The sequence below is a fragment of the Talpa occidentalis genome, unplaced genomic scaffold (genome assembly GCF_014898055.3).
Source record: "Talpa occidentalis isolate TD23 unplaced genomic scaffold, MPIMG_talOcc4v2.1 talOcc4.14, whole genome shotgun sequence".
In the NCBI taxonomy this organism is placed as follows: Eukaryota; Metazoa; Chordata; class Mammalia; order Eulipotyphla; family Talpidae; genus Talpa; species Talpa occidentalis.
In genome coordinates this window covers 13,096,817-13,114,627 of record NW_023601433.1, presented here as the reverse complement: position 1 = coordinate 13,114,627, position 17,811 = coordinate 13,096,817, and the positions used below count along the sequence as shown (strand labels likewise).

General features: G+C 44.8%; 1 protein-coding gene across 3 annotated transcripts in view; it reads right to left on the bottom strand.

Annotated features, from left to right (window-relative positions):
* The window catches only part of ENTREP2 (endosomal transmembrane epsin interactor 2), a 280,311-nt gene that overhangs the window by 149,570 nt on the left and 112,930 nt on the right, over positions 1-17,811 (bottom strand). For all 3 annotated transcript variants that reach the window (XM_054694788.1, XM_054694787.1, XM_037510095.2), the window contains exon 2: positions 677-733. In XM_054694788.1, coding sequence (XP_054550763.1) covers positions 677-733 — 57 coding nt within the window. The remainder of the gene's footprint in view (positions 1-676; positions 734-17,811) is intronic.

Sequence of the window (17,811 nt, the reverse complement as noted above, 5' to 3'; positions counted from 1 at the left end):
ACTTAAGAAGAGATTTTAAATAATTGATTACTACAAAACAAAAAGAAGCCACACCATCTCCTTCATTATCCATCAAAACCCAGAAACCCTCTTCCTCTTGTTCTGACGTGGCCATATTAATATTTTAATGCGCACACAGAGGAGAACATGCTACAGATCGATACACACAAACCTGCTCGCGGACCTTTACAGACGGGAAACACCACCCTCCTCCTTCCATCTCCGGCGTGCTCAGCGCTGCCCACACAGAGAAAGGGTCATTCATTCGTCTACGCACACACACCCCCTCCTGCTCCCCTCACAGAGCCTCACAGACTCCAAAACACACCAAGCGAACCGGCTTCCACCTGCTAAAACTCGCCCTGTGTGATCACAGGTACCCAGAGGTGCCCACGAGCACAGGTGTTGTCAGGTCTGGAGAAAACGCCCGGCCTTTCCTCCCGGGCGGGCACCAGACAGAGCCAAGAAACAGAGGGAGATGCAAGGGCATCTGAAGCAAACTGAGGGGACACTCAGAACTGGAACTGGGGTGACCGCAGCCCATCAGCCTGGAGAGGTGACGTTTTCATAAAGGTGTGCATCCCACTTGCTGCAGGGGAGCCGGTTCTCTCTGAGGGCGCTCACACCGCTGCAGTCAGCCCTCCGCCCCAGGCCACACCCAGCCGGTGCCACTTACCACGAGGGAGAGAGGCCTTTTCCAGGAGACCACGCCAATGAGGCCTGACAGCAGCACCTGGAAGGACAGACAGCAGGAAGGTAAGACGCTTGGGAAACCTGCACCCAGCAGTCAAAACAGGACTGGCCCCCTCGACCCAAGAAGCCCACTTCCTGGAATGCCCGAGCACAGCCCAGACACCCAGGGGGGGACAATGAGGTCGGGGCTGCTCCTCCAGACTCACGGATGCAGTCACCAGGAGAGGCCCCAGGTATCCCAGGGGCTTGTGCTCTGCAGGGATAGGCTGGGCCAGGGTCAACGTGCCTTCTGGAAGAGTCCCCACGAGGTGCTCATTGCACTCTGGTCCTGCAAGTTACTGGGGGTGCCAGTTACATCCACAGAGCGTCTGAGGACACTGTTTGGGGGAGAGGCAGCGCCATCCCCACTTGCATGTTACCCGGTCTTCTCTGTGTGGGCTCAGGCACAGCAGACCAGCTGGTCCCTCCACCCTGCTACACACTTGGGTCCTCCTGTCCCTGAGGGGCCTTCCAGTCCTCTCTTAGCACAGCTCCCCACCTCCCCAAGGTGCTGTTCCCTGATTTTCACAACCTGTCTCCCCCACCACCTACAGCCCAAGACCCCCAAGTCCGGCCCCTACAGAATCACTCCTTATAGTCTCCCTCACTGCCCATCTCCTCCCCTCCACCATGCCCTTGTCAAGAATACCCTTGCGTCTTGTCTTCTGTCTCTCAGGAGAACCACCGTCAGCTCCTGACCTACCTTTCTACAGGGCTGAGACAAATCTGACCTCTGGGCCCCAAACTCCCAGGCTCCTGTGTCCAGGCAGGCCCAAGGGACCATGGAGACTCACCCACCCACTGCCATCTGGCTTCAGTCCCCACCACCCACAGTCACTCTTCTTCCCAAGTGTAAGGGCAGGACTGGACACAGTGCAGGTTTTCTGATCCCATGCAGACTGGGGAAAGGAAGAGTCAGAGTCCTCAGTGGTTTTGCAGGTTTTTATTGGGATTACCAGGTACACGGCAGGCAGGGGTGCTGGGGGGCCGGGAGGCTGGCAGGCCTCCCAGCCCCCAGCGAGTTTCATTCTATCTGGGCTCACTGGAGTTCTCTGCTTCTGCTTCTTTGCTTCTCTCTTGGCTTCTCTTCGGCTTCTCTTTCAGCTTCTGCTGCTTCTCAGCTTCTTCATCGGCTTCATACTGGTGTCCCCATGACGCCGCCCTTAAAAGCCCAGTCTTAGCCCAGGTGAATCCCATCTACCTATGCCCACACCCTACTCCAGGTGCCCGCCATGAGGCATGCATTCAGGACAAGGATCCATCATCTATCCTGATGGCGGGAGGGCAGAAAAGCCTGACATTTTTTCTTACCCTACACCAAGGTCACCAAGGGGTCACCAAATGTAAGAACAAGGGCAGACACCTGATGTCCTCCCTTCTCTGGCTGTCCTTGCTTTCCCCTCCATTGCCAGCTTCCAGAGACCCCTCCCCGGTCCTCGGTCCCTTCTATCCACATCTCTGCTGGAGAAGCTGCTGTCATTCAGAGTCCACTGACCATCTGCTGACACCTCCCACAGACCCCCTTCCAGCCCAGGGCCCTTCCCAGACCGCTCACCACCTACCCTCCAAGACTGCCCCTGGGGTCACTCCATCTCAGCAGGTCCAAACATGTACCTGGAGTCTCTCCGCTCCCATCAATCTCCCTCGAGCCATCCTTGCCCCCCACAGTGACACCCCTCTTTTTGGTCTCTCAAGCCCAAATCCTGGAAACAGTTCCCTCCTTAAACCCCCATATTCAACCAGACACGGTGTGGCTCCCCCTCAACAGGGCATAGTTCAGGAGGCTCCATTATAACTAAAGTTCTATGAAGATAAATCACCCCACTTTCCACAGACCATTGGAGACCAGGCTGGGGGCAGTTGGCTGCATCTCCCCTTGGGATTCCAAAAGAAATGAACCCAGACCCACAAGGAGCGCACACTATGAACAGACCCCTAAGGTCCCCTTGACAACAGACCCCGGTTCACCCTCAAACTCTCCCACAGGGCGCAGGACCACACCCTGCCCCATGCTGGTCTCAGGCCAATTTCCAAAAGCATCTGAAGCAGCAGCTGAGATGAAAGACTTGAAAATTATTCACAAAAAAACAAAAACACGAACTGGAGAGCTCGACTGGGCTCATGTTCAGGCATGTCCCAGATGTGCTCCCTCTTGGGTGCACACCCTTCCTCCCAGCGCAGTCAGTGCTGACAGGTGGCACCATCCAGTTTCCAAATGCCCTCTTCTCCCTGCCATCCAGCCTCCCTGCTGTGTTCCAGCTCCAACCCTCAGGGAAATCCCTGATCATTGCTCTCCTACGCCTCCTATTCCATTCCACACCCGTGCTTCATCTGTCAAAACACACCCTATGGCACCAGATTCTTCTCCCCAAGTCATTTTAGAATCAGATTAAATTGTCATTCCTCATAAGGACATGTGGTAGGACTGTCACTATCACATCATTTCAAGCCCTGAACTTGTTTCTCAGTCCCAAAATCTTCTTTTGGTGAATGCAGTTTCTACAATGCTACAACAGAAAGGGCAGTGGGCCAATCAGTCAGCTGGATTGGTTCTCCTCAACATCTCTCAGGTCCTCAGTGTTGAAGTATGCCCTTCCTGTGACCTCAGCCCTCCTGGCCCCTTTCTCATCCCTTGGATTGGCTAAATTCTGGGCACCTGGCTCTGATCCTGCCATCTCCATGGGATGCAACTTCCAGAGAGTAGCTTGTGTTTTCGCTACACAACAATATGTCTTGCTCGGGCCTCCCTGGGTGGCACAAGGGGTTAAGACGCAACCTATGAAGCTGTCCGCAGCCACTGCAGCATGAGTTCCATCCCCGGCCAGGAAGCAACACACATGGCGCAGCAGACCTCTCCTGACTCGCCCGCTGCTCCCCTCAGCAGTGTATTTCAGTCAGTCTGCCTGTTTTGCTCCCCACTCTGTCTCTCCCCACACATACCTCTGACCCGTACCCCAGTTCTTGTATGCATAAATAAATAAATCTTAAAAAATATATATATGTCTTGCTCAAAAAAAGCCTGGATAGAAGATGGGGAGGAACATCTTCCAGAAAACATCCATTTGTATGCTGACCTCTACTTTGCATTTCTATCATTTAAAATCATACTTGTTCTTCAAAACGTGACCCAGCACCTCCTCATTCATGAAAGACCCATGAATCCAAGAGCACATGGGGCCCCACTAACCCTAAACTACCACCAGACCTCTCAAGTCTTCTTTAATAAGCTCAGACAGAACTTCTTAATCCCTTTAAGAGGAAATTTATAGAACTATCAAAACTGTACAATGGCCAAGTGGCTTGTAACAGGGATTTTACTGGAAACCACAAACCTCCAAAGAGTAGGTATTTCTTAACACAGAGGAAGTTAATATCCCCGATCATAGCCTCCAGTAAGAATTCTTGACTTTTCCTACCTTCATAATAAAGCTGTCATTCCATGAATCCCCTCAAATAATTTTACTTCCAACCAACATGGATGATTTGCTTATGAAGACAATTTATATTTCTACATGTCGTTAATAATGCTCATTGGGAATGAATCAAATTCCTCTTTATATGGGAAAATAATAGAATCATTCGATTCAGTGGGGCATGTGGGTTCTGTGAGGACCCAGGTCACACATGACGCTGCCCCCTTGGGCCGGAACAGGACTGGCTTCCTGTGATCTTTCCCCAATGACCATCTAGAGCTGCTGCTGCCCCAGCAACAATCAACATTGTGGCCTGGTGAGACGCCCAGGTTTTGACCCTGCTACACCACATCCTGATCCTGACCCAAGAAACCTTGTAAGATAAAGGGTGTTGGTTGCATTAAGCTGTAAAGTCTGTGTAATTTGCTACAAAGCAATAGAAAACTGTTAAGGACTAAATGCTCGAGTCTACCCCAAATTCCTTTGTTGTTGAGGCCATACCCCCCATAAGATGGTATTTGGAGACAGTACCTTTAGAGGATATTTAGGGTTGGACCAGGTCACAAGGGCTGGGCACTCATGATGGAATAGTGACCTTAAAGGAAGAGAAAGAACTCTCTCTCTCTCAATACCATGGAAACTCCATGTGTGGAGACAGAGAGATGTTGACATGCCAGGAAGAGGGTTCTTGCCCAAACCCTACCCTACCAAGATCTCAGCCCTTACAACTCCAGAATCATGAGAAAATGAATTTCTGCAACTGAAGTCACCATGTCTATGGTATTTTGTTAGGGCAGCCCGAACTCATACACTGATTCATCCAGAGTGGGAAAATGGATTTCTATTTGCAAACACCCACTTTCTCTCTATGTCCCCAGAGGGGCAGACTTTTCTGTCCTCTGATAAAGCAGCCGTGGCACAGCACTCCTGCTGAGTCCACTGGCCCAGCGAGCATTTCCACTGATGGAAACATCAGATCTTAAGTTTGAACTACTTTTGCTCAACTCCATCTACCAGAGAGGATTATGTTGCCTGTTCCAACATCTCAGTAATTCCACAGGTTTAATTTGTACCACCCCTGACAGGAACAGGGTCACGAATCCAGTTAGCTGTGAAATTACCACAACTCAGGAAACCTTTGTCCCGCTTAATTTGCCAGTATTGTTATTCAAAGTCCACAGTTTACAAAGAATAGGAAGAGATTGAAGAGGGTCAGAGAAGGGTAACATATAATTAAGTAGCTGTGAAAGAAAAGCCAAAAAGGATGTAAAAGGCCTGGTGCAGCTCACAGAGAGGAGGCTTAACTTTTCAAGCACCTGTGGGTTGTTCTAAGACTGCCAACTGTCTCTTCTCTCAGCTTCCCCACCCAGCCCAAAGACAGGCAAGAGATAAAATTAGAAATGAGAAAGAACTTCCTGCTCTTGAGAGTGATGAAAGGGGATAATAGATTGCCAGGAAGTAATGGCATCTTTAGAGCCGAAGGCCTTCCCATTTGATTGGTACTGTTGCCTGGACACAGAGGCCTGGAATAAATTAAGTTCTTTAAGTGTTGTCTTCTAAGATCGAAAAGTTCTTTCACTGCCTAAAATCAAGAGTTTTCTTCAGATCTTCAAAATCCAGTTCAAAGGCCAATGGTAATGCAATATCTGAGGGAGTGAAGCAAGCCTGTCTAGGAGGCCGACTTGAAAGCCATTAAATTATTTCACAAAACATATGGCAGGCATGTCCAATAGCTACAGTGGTGCCCATTGAGACTAAGAAACCAGTGTTCACAACATGTCTGGAGAAAGAATTGTTGTTGCAAAAATGAAGCAAGTAATATTCTGAGCAGCCAGAATGAAAAAGTGTATTGCCTCTGTAGGATCGGCCTCCCCCCAAAATGTTCTCTCAGGTTTTTTCCCAGGTGTCCAGAGCAGGCTTTTTCCAATACATGTCACGTTGGCATGTGGAGCATGTCAGTAAAGGCCCTGTGGGTCTCAAGAGCAACAGTCACCATTGCTTTAAAGCATGCAAAGTGCCCAGATTTAGGGTCATCTCCAGAAAAAAGCTTTTTATGGAAGAAACCTATCTTAAGGCCTGACAAACAAAAAGAGCCTTTGCTTTCATCATTCAAGTCACCCCCTCCTCTCTCCTTGACGCCCCAGGTCTCTAGACCATTCCTTATTAGCTCAGGATATAAATCGGCAGTCTGTCTCATTTACTTTGGAATTTACAGCCATGTAAATTCGCCATACGTTTGTAATTAAATTTGTTCTTTTTTTCTCTCACTAATCTGTCTGACGTTCATTTGTTTGCTTGACCAGCCCAAGAAAGAGCTGGTGGGATGAGGGAATTTTCCCCTGTGCCACAGCAACCCCCTCTTCCAAAGCCTTCCAGACTCCAGACCTATGCTGTGCAAAGTTCTTCCTCTAGCTTCAGAGTGGCTGACCCTCCCGCTTTACCCTCTGTTTTCTTTTCTTTCTGCAGGGTTTTCTCTGGCTGGGTCTCCAGGGGCCACATGGCAGGACCCGTGGCTTGTGTATGCAGACACACCTCCTTCTGTGTACACCTCAGCTCCCTTCTGGGAAGTCCATGTTTTTACACCCACGCTGTCCAAGGCTCTGTGCCACTTCCTTTCCTCAGAATAGTTCCCAACTCACCATTCCCTCTCCCACGCATTCTCCCACCCATTCGCTTCTAACCTAGGGCTCCAACTTTCTCCTTGACATTTTGTTGGAGACTGCATCAATACATCAAACCTAGAAGCCAGAACACCCACAAGGAAAGCCATTTTCCTTCTCAACCAACTTCCTCCAAGACAAAAGAACACTACAGTGTGCATTCTCTCACTGGACAATAGCAAAACTATGAGTCAATGACAAAGATAATTCTATGGAAAGAATGTGAAATGCTTATAAATATTCTAAATAACTCACAAGTCACACTCAAAATCAAAGTTAGAATATACCACAGTCTTTTCTACTTCAGGTCATATTTTTCTGATGCAAATACTTGCTACCAAACTCATGCATTCTGGTCCAGTCCTATAGGATGCAGCCTTCTGCCAGGGCTGTTTACACTGAAATGAGGGTATTTACTGACCTGCCTCTGGTTTACATTATACAATGAGCTAGTGAAGTAATAGATTGATTATCGTGACACATTCTAAACATTTTTATTTTTAAAAATTTCAGATATTACAAAATAATTATAGTTGATCCCTGAACAGCAAGTTGAAGTGCACTGATCCACTTACATGAGGAATTTTTTGTATCTGCTGGTTCCGCATTCATGGGTTCAAGCAATTGTGGGTGCCACATATAACAAGACCGACATAAGTGCATGTGGATTTGCAATTGTGCAGCAGTTGGCACCTCTAGCCCTTGTGTTGTTCAAGCGTCAACTATAGTTTCTTTTGTGCCTTACATATTTTATTTCATGCATTTAAAACTTTATTCTGAGAAGAGCTCCTTCACAAGGTTGCCACACCAAAGTCATGAACCTGATTCAGAAGTTCCTATAATGAAGCATTTTCGTTTTTTGTTTGTTTTGTCTGTAAATGACTTACTTTACCTTGATGCCTGGAAAATATTTTTGCTGGTACACAATCTAGCCGACAGTTTCTTCTCTCAAGAGTTTGAATATTATTCCACTGTCTTCTGGCTTCCACTGTTGCCATCAACAATTTGGCTGTCCTTTTAACTGCTGTTCTTTGAGGGGTGATGCTGTCCTTATTACTAACAGACTTTAAAGTGTCTTCTAAGATCTCCTCTTGCCTTTGTTCTAAAGTTTTTGCATCTGTTGTCTAGGTGTAGATTTATTTTCATTATCTTTGGGATGTACTGTGCTTCTGAATCTGTAATTTTATATTTCCCAATGATTTTGGAAATTTTGTAGACAGTATTTCTTTGAATATTGTCTTTCCTACATTCTTCCTGTCAAGACTCCAAAAATCGCACATTGATCCTTCATATTCCATCCTCTTTAGGTATATCTTTCTTTAGGTATATCTTTGGCGTGGCTATTTCCCCTGCACTGTGTTTAACTCAATGTTGAGTTGCATTTGTTTAAAAATTTCAATAATGGGTCTCCCTGGTGGCGCAAGGGGTTGAGAGGCAGTCTATGAAGCTATTCACAGCCACTGCAGCACACGTTCAATCCCCGGCTGGGGAGGAGACCCACATGGTGCTGCAGACCTCTCCTGACTCGACCGCTGCTCCCCTCAGCAGTGTACTTCGGTTGATCTGCCTGTTCTGTTCCCCACTCTGTCTCTGGTGAATCCTCTCACCTCCCACGCCTCTGGCCTGTACCCCAGTTTTTGTATATGCATGAATGAATGAATCTTTAAAAAAATAAAATAAAAATTTCAATGACTACATTTTATGTATACAGAAGTTCTGTTTTAATTTTCCCACCATCATGACTATTTGTTTCAGATGGCATCCTTGTTGCATGCTCACATTTATGACTATTCACAATTACTTAAATATTTCATACAGAGAGTTCCAGAGTCTAAGATGTGTAGCTGATGGAAGGTATCAGGTCATTGTTGTTTCCGTTGAGTCTCACTTATGGCAGCTTCCTTTCTTTGATGCTTGCATGCTTAGGAGTCTTGAACTCACTGTCTAATCTTAATCAGAAAGGTTCTGTGGGAGAAATTTTCCCAAAGAGAGGCATACTTCCGCTAGGAAACGGAACACCAAAGACTAGGAGACACCGTGATTCTCAAGGGCCTCAGCTCAAGGTTCAGTGTGGAAATGAGGCGAGGAGCACCCCACCCAGGGTGTAAGGGTCTATATCTCAGCAGCAGTACACAGTGGGCATTCAGGCTCAAGGCAACTGCCCGTTCCAGCCGGCATTGCTCTGACCTCTTCCAGACACTCTGACTTCAGTCATCTGCTGCTCTGACTGGCTCATAACTGTTTTTCTTTAGGGGTGAGGTGATGACACTTGGAGACCTGCAATGTGTCCAGGAATATAGTCTATATTTGAGATCAGACTAGCACTTTGCTATCTGGTGACAATTTTCTGGTTCATATATAATCATATTTTCACTGTCCTCACATGGTAGAAAAAATAAGGGGGTTCTCTGGGAATCTCATATAAGGGGCACTAACCCACTCATGAGAGCTCCACCCTTATGGCCTTCCAAAGGTGACATCACCAAATGGCATTACACCAGTGGTTAGAAGTTGACACATGAAACTTAGGGTGACGCGAACATACAACCCACAGCAATCAAGATATTAGAGATGATTTTTAGGAAAATATAAATTACTATATTAAAAGAAATAAATGTACCTATAAGTAATAATATTTTTTAAAGATAGGAAAGTAATGAAACAGCCATAGGCAAATCTTCAAAAGTCAGAGGTTTCTAGCACTGTTTAAATTTTTGCTGCATACAGAAAGGAAAATTTCCCAGTTCTTTCTACATAGGTCTGCACAACAATTATAAGTCTGTAAAATATCATGAGAATAGAAAGCAGATCAATTTTACTTATAAACAGAACATCATTTTTAAATAAAATGTAAGAAAATAGAATTCAGCCATACATTTAGAAGAATAAAGAACAATACAGGGGGTTCACGTTAGGAATGAAAAGCTGGTTCACTAAGAGGAAACATGGTAAGAAAATTAATCATCTTAATATGTGAAAAATGAGCAAAATGATCATTCAGTAGATACATAAAAGGTTTGACCAAAAAAAAATCTCCATTTTTAAGGGAAAAAAAAGAATTTTTAGATGCTTACAACCACCACTTATATTTAATTTTTTCCTGAAAATTCTAGTTTGCTGTATAGAACTACAAGATGGTCCTCAAGATCCCCTGGAGTATATATCCTATAGAACGCCCCCTTCCGTGAGTGTGGGTAGCACTGTTATGATGGGTTTCAGTTCTGTGCTTAGAGAGAAATATATGGCAAAGGAAAGGATTCTGCAGCTGAACTTAGGTTCCAAATAAGTTTTCTATTGAGTTCATCAAAAAGATTCTCTTGGGTGGGCCTGACCTCATCAGTCCAGTCCTTTCGGTCTGAGCCCTTCCTAAAGTCAAAGATTTGAACCAGGAGGGAGATCGTGCTGCTGGCCATCGAAGGAGGAGCTACCGTGTTGTGAGAGACCTTCCAAGAGCTGAGAGCATCCCCAGTGAGCAGCTGGCAAGAAAACTAGGACCTCATCCTAAACCACAAATCTACTCCTGCCAACCACCTGAGGAGTATGGAGGTGAAGCTTTCCCTCCTCCAGTCTCCAGGTGAGGATGTGCCCAACCTCACCTTGACTTCACTTTCAAGTCCAAGCATAAGACCCACTTCAAACCCTCCAGATGCTTGACCCATAGAAGCTGTCAGAAAATAAATTTGTGCTATTTAGGCCATTCTGCTTGTGGTAACTCATTACAAAGCAGCAGAAAATTAATAGCACTTGCCAATAAATAAACAAGAAAAAGACAGAAAAGTTATAAGTATTGGAAAGAGAGGGGCAAAATTATTACTTCTTGGAAATAATTACCTAGAAAACTCAAGGCAACTGATTGAAGGGAGTAAGAAATCATTAGAGGGTTACAAAATTAATATGCTAAAAAATGGTAGTTACGTTTATGGAGCACTGACTGCATGCCAGATACCTGCTGAGGTTTTATACTTTAGCTTTTTGTATCCTGACAACCCCGAAGGCAATGCCATTTTTGTGCCTGAGTACACAGAGGAGACTCTGAAAGCAGAAAGAGGCTAAATGACTCACCCACATTTTAGCGCTTGTAAGTGTTAGCATAGAAGTTCATAAACTAGAGAAAAACAGCTTTCCCCTGTATGCAAGCGAAAACTAAAAACTAGTTAGAGAGCAAAATTAAAGTTTCATTTTATAACAGCAAGCAGGAAGGCGGCATGTCTTAGGACAGATTAATAAGAAATGAACAAGAGCAATATCAAGAAAATCTTAAGCATCTACTGAGGACCTAAAAGATTGCATTATTAGATGCAAGAGAATTCTTTTTTTTAAAATAGGACTAGGTAATGCATAAATTCCATTCACTTGTAATTAAAATACTAAAGGGAGGAAAGAAAATCTATTCAGTAAAAAGTGTGATTTTTCCATGTTAGCCACTTGGAAAGAAATAACTTTTAATGTCTACCTTACTCTTAATACCAAAATAAATTCCAGAGGAATCAGAGTAAAACATAAATTAAAATGCAAACATCCTGGAAGAAACTGGGAGAATTTTTTTTAATAATCTTGAAAAGAAGGCAGCCTTTTGAGGCACGACCCAGAATCAAGAATCTTAATTGAAAAGATTAAAGGATTTCAAATGCTGGTGCTTTTTAAAATACCTGTATGTGGTAGACTGGAGTTTTGCTCTCAACTCCAGAGCCTTCCTGTATAAGAAATACAAGTCCGTGCCTTTGATGTGTGATGTGGAAGCCTCTAGAGAGAGAGAGGAGTACCTGTCCCCACCAAATGCTGGGCTTGGCCACGGTCTCGGAGGTGGGACAGTCACCCCCAAGGCCTCTTGCCCAGAATCATCTGTTGCCACTTGTCCTCTGTATCTGCTCCTGGCTCTGAGAAGGACACACTCCAATTGCTGTCAACTCCAACCAGCACCCAAGTGTGCCGTTCAACCTGGGGCCCAGAATGGACATATAGCACCGACCCAACCATAACCAGAAGCTTCCAGCTCCAAATGGAACAATCTCGGTCGACATTCAAGCCCAGAGTTTATGCCAATCTGTTTATGCCAATGGGGAAGCATCTCAACGATAAATAATGATGACAGACAAGTCACTATCCAACGTGCACACAACAATCTCACTGTACAAAACATTTGTCTCTGGAAGGAATCACATGAAACTTAAGGAAGGGAAACAGTTTAGGGAGGGTTAGAAGGGTGACTTGCTTTTAAACATACAACGTGCTATAACCTGTGTGTGTGTTATGTCATGAAGATTTTAAACTGCAAGCCATTTGGACCCGCAGTTCCCTGTTTAAGAATTCCAGGGGTTAACCAAAGTGTTGTTATTTCTAATTTTGAGAATGGGAAGCGACTTGGAGTTCCACAAAAAGGAGCTGCTTCTATTTATTGGGTCCCTCCCGACTGCTGCTGTCAAGTCATGGAATGGAAGAATATTTAATGCCTTGTAGAAATGTTCCCGTGACATAAAGGAAGAAGAAAAGCAGGCTACAAATGGTTTAGAGGAGGGATCATTTCCTTTGTACTAAGTAAATAAATACAAATGCCAAGACAAGAAGCCAAACTCGAATCCCAAAGACATCTTCGATAATCCCCGGATAGTAGGTTTCGATTCCTCCTTGTACTTTTTAAATTCATGTTTTACATGTAAAAGAGAAGCCACGATCTCAAAATAAAGGTAAGGACAGCTGGTCCTGCCTCTTTAGTGGGGGAGACACAGCTCTGGAAATCAAAAAGGATTCCTTCTCACCTTTCCTTCTGCAGGTGAAAGAGGCGATAAGGCCAAATTCCAATGCCTGTGGGGTCCTTTGTTTCAGAACAGACAGTGAGGGGCTCCGCAGACTTGTGCAGGAGTGAGTAAAGGGACAGGAAACCAGAATCCTATCCCTGCGATGGGGGTGGTCTCAGGTGATAGGGGTCCCGGGATGACCACCAAAGTGGGGGAGTGAACAGGGAGGCCTGGTTTGCCCGGAAAAAGTGCCAGCTACATAGCTAAGGACAACGTATGGGAGTTGCTTTTTGATGGAGAATGATACAAATTTAAGACATATATGCAAGTTTCAAAGGTGAACGCCAATCAGCACCCAAGTGTGCCTCAGAGCCTCCTGCCCGCCCCCCTGACTTCTTTTATCAACCCAAACTAGGGAAAAAAATATAAAGTGAGTATAAATAGTGACTGGTTTAGAAAAATATATATAATATAAACTATTTGCAAAACATTTTGATTCTCTCCTTTTAAAGTCTTCTCTTTGCACAATAACAAAAACAATGTATTTGTTGACACAGAACATTAATTCCATTAAAATCACATTAAGTGTAATGAAAAGCTATCAGAGTATAATTACGCAAGTGAATTCACAGACCCACATCAACTTTTAAATCCACTGGAATTACGATAGGAAGTGAACCTGTCTGGTAGACAAATTGTTCCTTCATTTCCAAATGATTATGAATAAAGGCGCAATGTACTGCTGCTGTAAACTGCCTTTATGTAAACCCCAAAATCCAGGGCTGTTATAAAAGGGTGTGCCTGCCTGAGTCTTCACAGGACCAGGTACTACGGTCCTGAGACAGGAATCTTCGAGTTTACCTTGCCCTCAGGAACCATGTCCCCTTCTCAGAATTCCTGAGAGGCCTCCAAATCCCTACACTTACATGGGGGCCCCTCTGAGCACGTCAACCTTCTCACATCCCTACTGATACTCTCCTCCAACAGTTTTCTTCTGTCCCTGGGATGAGTCTCAAATCTTTAGGCACAGCGGGTCCCCACCCACCTGTCCTGCCTCATCCAGGCCCCTGCATCACGGTGTGCACCACAGCTAGTCCCCAGGACACAGCCCTCAGTGAAGAGCTGAGGGACCACGTGTCAGGGCCACTTCCTGTCACCCAGCCTGTCTTCCGCAGCAAGTCCTGGGGCAGAAGCCTACACTGAAGTGGGGCCTCAGCTCATCGTGAGGGACAAGTGAAGGTACAGAAGGCTGTCACCTGGGCCTCCAGGCCTGGCATCCTGGTTGGTGACTGTTTATATAAAAACATTGGCATTCCATGTATGAAACTACCATTGTTTTTTTAAAGAGTATTCAACCTTAGTCTAAAACATTCAAAATCATAAACATGATGGATAAAATGTTTTTGAACAAGCTTGTAAATAGATGAATACCTATATAATTTTTTCCGGTCAAAGTGGTTCTTTTACATGATGTGAAAAGGCAAATTGTTCCCTAGAGAGGCTGCCACTTACAATTGTTGGAACTGTTTCTCTGAGTGTTTACTTTCAAATGTCTCAGCTGGATGCTATGACTGACTTCTGACTAGGAAAGTTGAGAATTTTCTCTTTCCAGCAATCCCTGCATATACCAGACACAGCCAAATCCACATACTTCCTTGTGTTTTCCACCGCTTCCCAATTCCAACATAGTAACCACTCTTTTTTTTTTTCTTTTTGGTGATTTCATGATCATGTTTTCTTTTTTTTTTAAGATTTATTTATTTATTCATACAAGCACTGGGTACAGTCAGAAGCACGGAGGGTGAGAGAATTCACCAGAGCCAAAGCGGGCAACAGAACAGGCAGACTGACAAAATACGCTGCTGAGGGGAGCAGCGGGTGCAGCAGGAGAGGTCTGTCGCGCCATGTGGGAGTCTCTCCAGGGGCCGGGGATCGAACCAGCGCTGCAGAGGCTGCGGGCAGCTTTGCAGCCCAGAGCTCAATGGCTGCGCCACCAGGGGAGGCCCTCATCATCTTGTTTACATGCTTATGATGAAAGAGTATCCTTAACTGAGTCTTGGGGAGTACCAGAGTTACAGTCCTTTTTAAAAACCACAACACAGTATTTAACTGGGGTAACTGCTTCATTTATCACGTCTTCCACCTGTCAATCATAAATTCATCCCACAGTGACCTGGAGTATCCCCTCACTATGTGTGGGCATATTAAGTGTTCCACCCACTTCAAGTCTTTTGGATGTGGCCCTTCTGGTGCCCCATCACCCACTTCCTCCTGCCTGGCTGTCCCCCAGCTTTGGTGCTCAGCTTCCAGGGAACCTTCTTATCCTGGTCTCCTCTTCACCCCTCTCTCCTGGGCTGGAGCCACTACTTTCTTGATCCTATGTCTTCTTTTTTTTTTTTTCTCTCCTTTTTCTCCCTAAATTTTTGAAGGAAAATTTCCTCCAATAACTTTCAGAGAAAGGATCCATAGTAGGTAAAATTTAAGACTCTGCTGGTCTGATGTATAGCTGGCCCTTGGACACGGGTTTGAACTCTGTGGATCCAATTATACACGGAGTTTTTTCAATAAATATGGTTGGTCGTCCATAATCCTGGCTTTGTACTCATAGATAGATTTCAGCCAAGCTGGGAAGCAGATCCATGGACATAGGGAGCCAACTAAAGGGTCTTGAGCATCGTGGGTTTTGGAGTCCACAACAAGATCAGGGAAGTGGGGGGGGGGCACCTGAGGAGATGGGGAATCCTGGGTTTCTAGGGGTGACAGGTTCCAACAGGAAGGAAGACCATCTCATCTCAAGGGGCGATGCCCCGAGTCCCTAGCAAGGGCTGGGAGGGCCTCTGTTGCAGTCACAGGTATTCGGTGTGCTTCTGGAATCTCATATCCTCCTTCCTGGAACTATTTCTTGGTCATTATTTTGTAATAATCTCTCCCCTCTATTTCCTTTGGGCTCTGCCATTTCTATTTTTAGTCTCTGGCTGTCCCTTTCATTTTTTTTTTTCTCCCAATTTCCAACTTCCTAGGGTTTTTTTGGTCCAGTTTTCTGAGAAATTTCCTCAACTTTATCTTTCAACACTTCTAAGGAGTTTTAAACTTCTTTATTTTGAAATTTTCAAACAGTGAGAAAAGCCAATTCAGAGTTTCTCAGAAGCACTGATAGGGTGTGGCAGATGATTTGTCAAATGATCTCTCTCCTATCCCACCGTTTGTTTTTCTGGGTTTCTGATCCAAAGTCCCACAAGAATCTATAATTCCTAAAATACACTGTGACCAGGACTCACCAATCACAAAGCCTACACACAGTACTTTGTTCATGAGCCATCTCTTCTCATCTTCCTACCAAACTTTATTACAGCATTTTGCATGGACACCCTAAATGATGGTGCAGGAATGGAGAGAACCAGGAGACTCTCATACTGCAGAGCCCAAGGTAGCACTGGCTGCAGAAGGTCACGTGATATTTTCACTAAGCACAAAGATGAGGTGCTCATTGCCCCTCATTACAGATAAAGAAATCAAGTCTCCAAGATGTGAAATAACCTGTTAGAGGAAATAGATCTAGAACATTGTAGAGACAACAATGAGAAGCTTAACCAATTCCACTTACAATAGTAAAGCCCAAAGCTATACTAGAAAAGCAATTCAAAGGTACATTGTTTTAAGTCTCCAGGCTTATATGCAATAATCTGAGCAAATACAGAAACTTCAGATATATAAGTAGTATATATTATCTTGCAAATACAATTCATGGCTATTTTCCATATAAATTATCTCAAATCAAGATCTGATTTTCTCTAATAACTCTAGTCTGAAAAGAATAGTTATGAACAAGAGTGAAATGATACAAGCATTCACTGCTTCTTTAATTGCATTTTCTGCGAAATTCTGCACTTCTATTTTTAATATTTGATTACGCCATCAATAGAGCTATATTCCACAAAAGCAATTATGTTTTGCTCAGCAAAAAATCAGAATGGAATAATATGTGGCATACTAACAACTGTAAGAATAGAAGCAATTTGGAACATTTTAGAATAATGATGGGGTAATTTATTCAGAATTTACAGCAAACACATTTTAAAGATATACCATCTTGGAGTCTCTGCAAAGTTTAAGTCAGGAACTACACAAACTGAAAATGCAGAGAGCCCAGTATTTTATCAAAACATTAAAGCAGCACTCTAAAAACCTAAGCTTTTATCAAACACTTCCTACTCACCGACTCTCTCCATGTATAAAAGCAGCATTTAACTTAATGTGCTTTCCTTTTCCTTAAGGGCTTTGTCCAAATGCCTATCAATCAGTGAAGTGGAATAGTTCAACTAACACAGGACAGGCAAACAGGTGGCAACATTTCCCTTGATGTGGAGGGATTATGCTCAAGTATCACAGCACTTCCAGGCCAAGTGCAAACGTGACCCTGGGATCCTCCCCGACGCAGTACTCTAGGCGCCATAACTTAGCTGCATTGGCGTCCCATAGCTCACCTATGTGCTGGCCCCAAATGAATGAATAGGGGAGACAGTTGGGGGATGCAGTTATGTTTGATTTACACTCCTCAATGCTTTGTACAGGCCTTCCAGGTAGGAGGCAGTAGTTAGCAGCACTGAAACATGGTGATGTGGGATAAGCAGGCTGGGGACCTTAGTAACAACCTTTTGCTCAGTTCCTGGTATGCAACTGAGTGCCTGATATGAATCTTAGATCATATATCACCGTAAGGCAGGATGGACCTGGGGGTGTCCCATGACTGCTGACCCTTTACTGACCCTTTACTCACCCCTGGTATGCAACTATACGACTTACCTGTCAGTATGTAGCCACATCATACCTGACCATGTACAGCTGCCAATGCAAACCCACCCAGAACCTTGTAGAAACTGAAAGTGCATATTGCATATAAGCCCCTGACTGCCTACAAAGAGGGCTTGGGATGCAAATCCACTGAGTCAGCACCAGTGCATTAAACCTGCTTTCTTGTTAGCCCTGGTGTCCACATTCACTTTGTGCCATATAACAGCACAGCAGTGTTCAAAACTGGAAAAGCGAAATAAAATGTACAAATCAATTCTCTGAGAGCATCAGAGGGCAATGCCATTCAGAGACGCAGCGTTGAGAGCAAACCTCCCTCCTAGAGGAGAGGTCATCTTTACGGCTTCTTTCGGTCAACTCTGGCATGAGCAGGAACCTGAGAAACTGGCATGACTTTAGATGGACACTGGGGATCCAAGCATATGGCTGGCTTTCCCCTTGGAAATGTTTCAAATTCTGAGG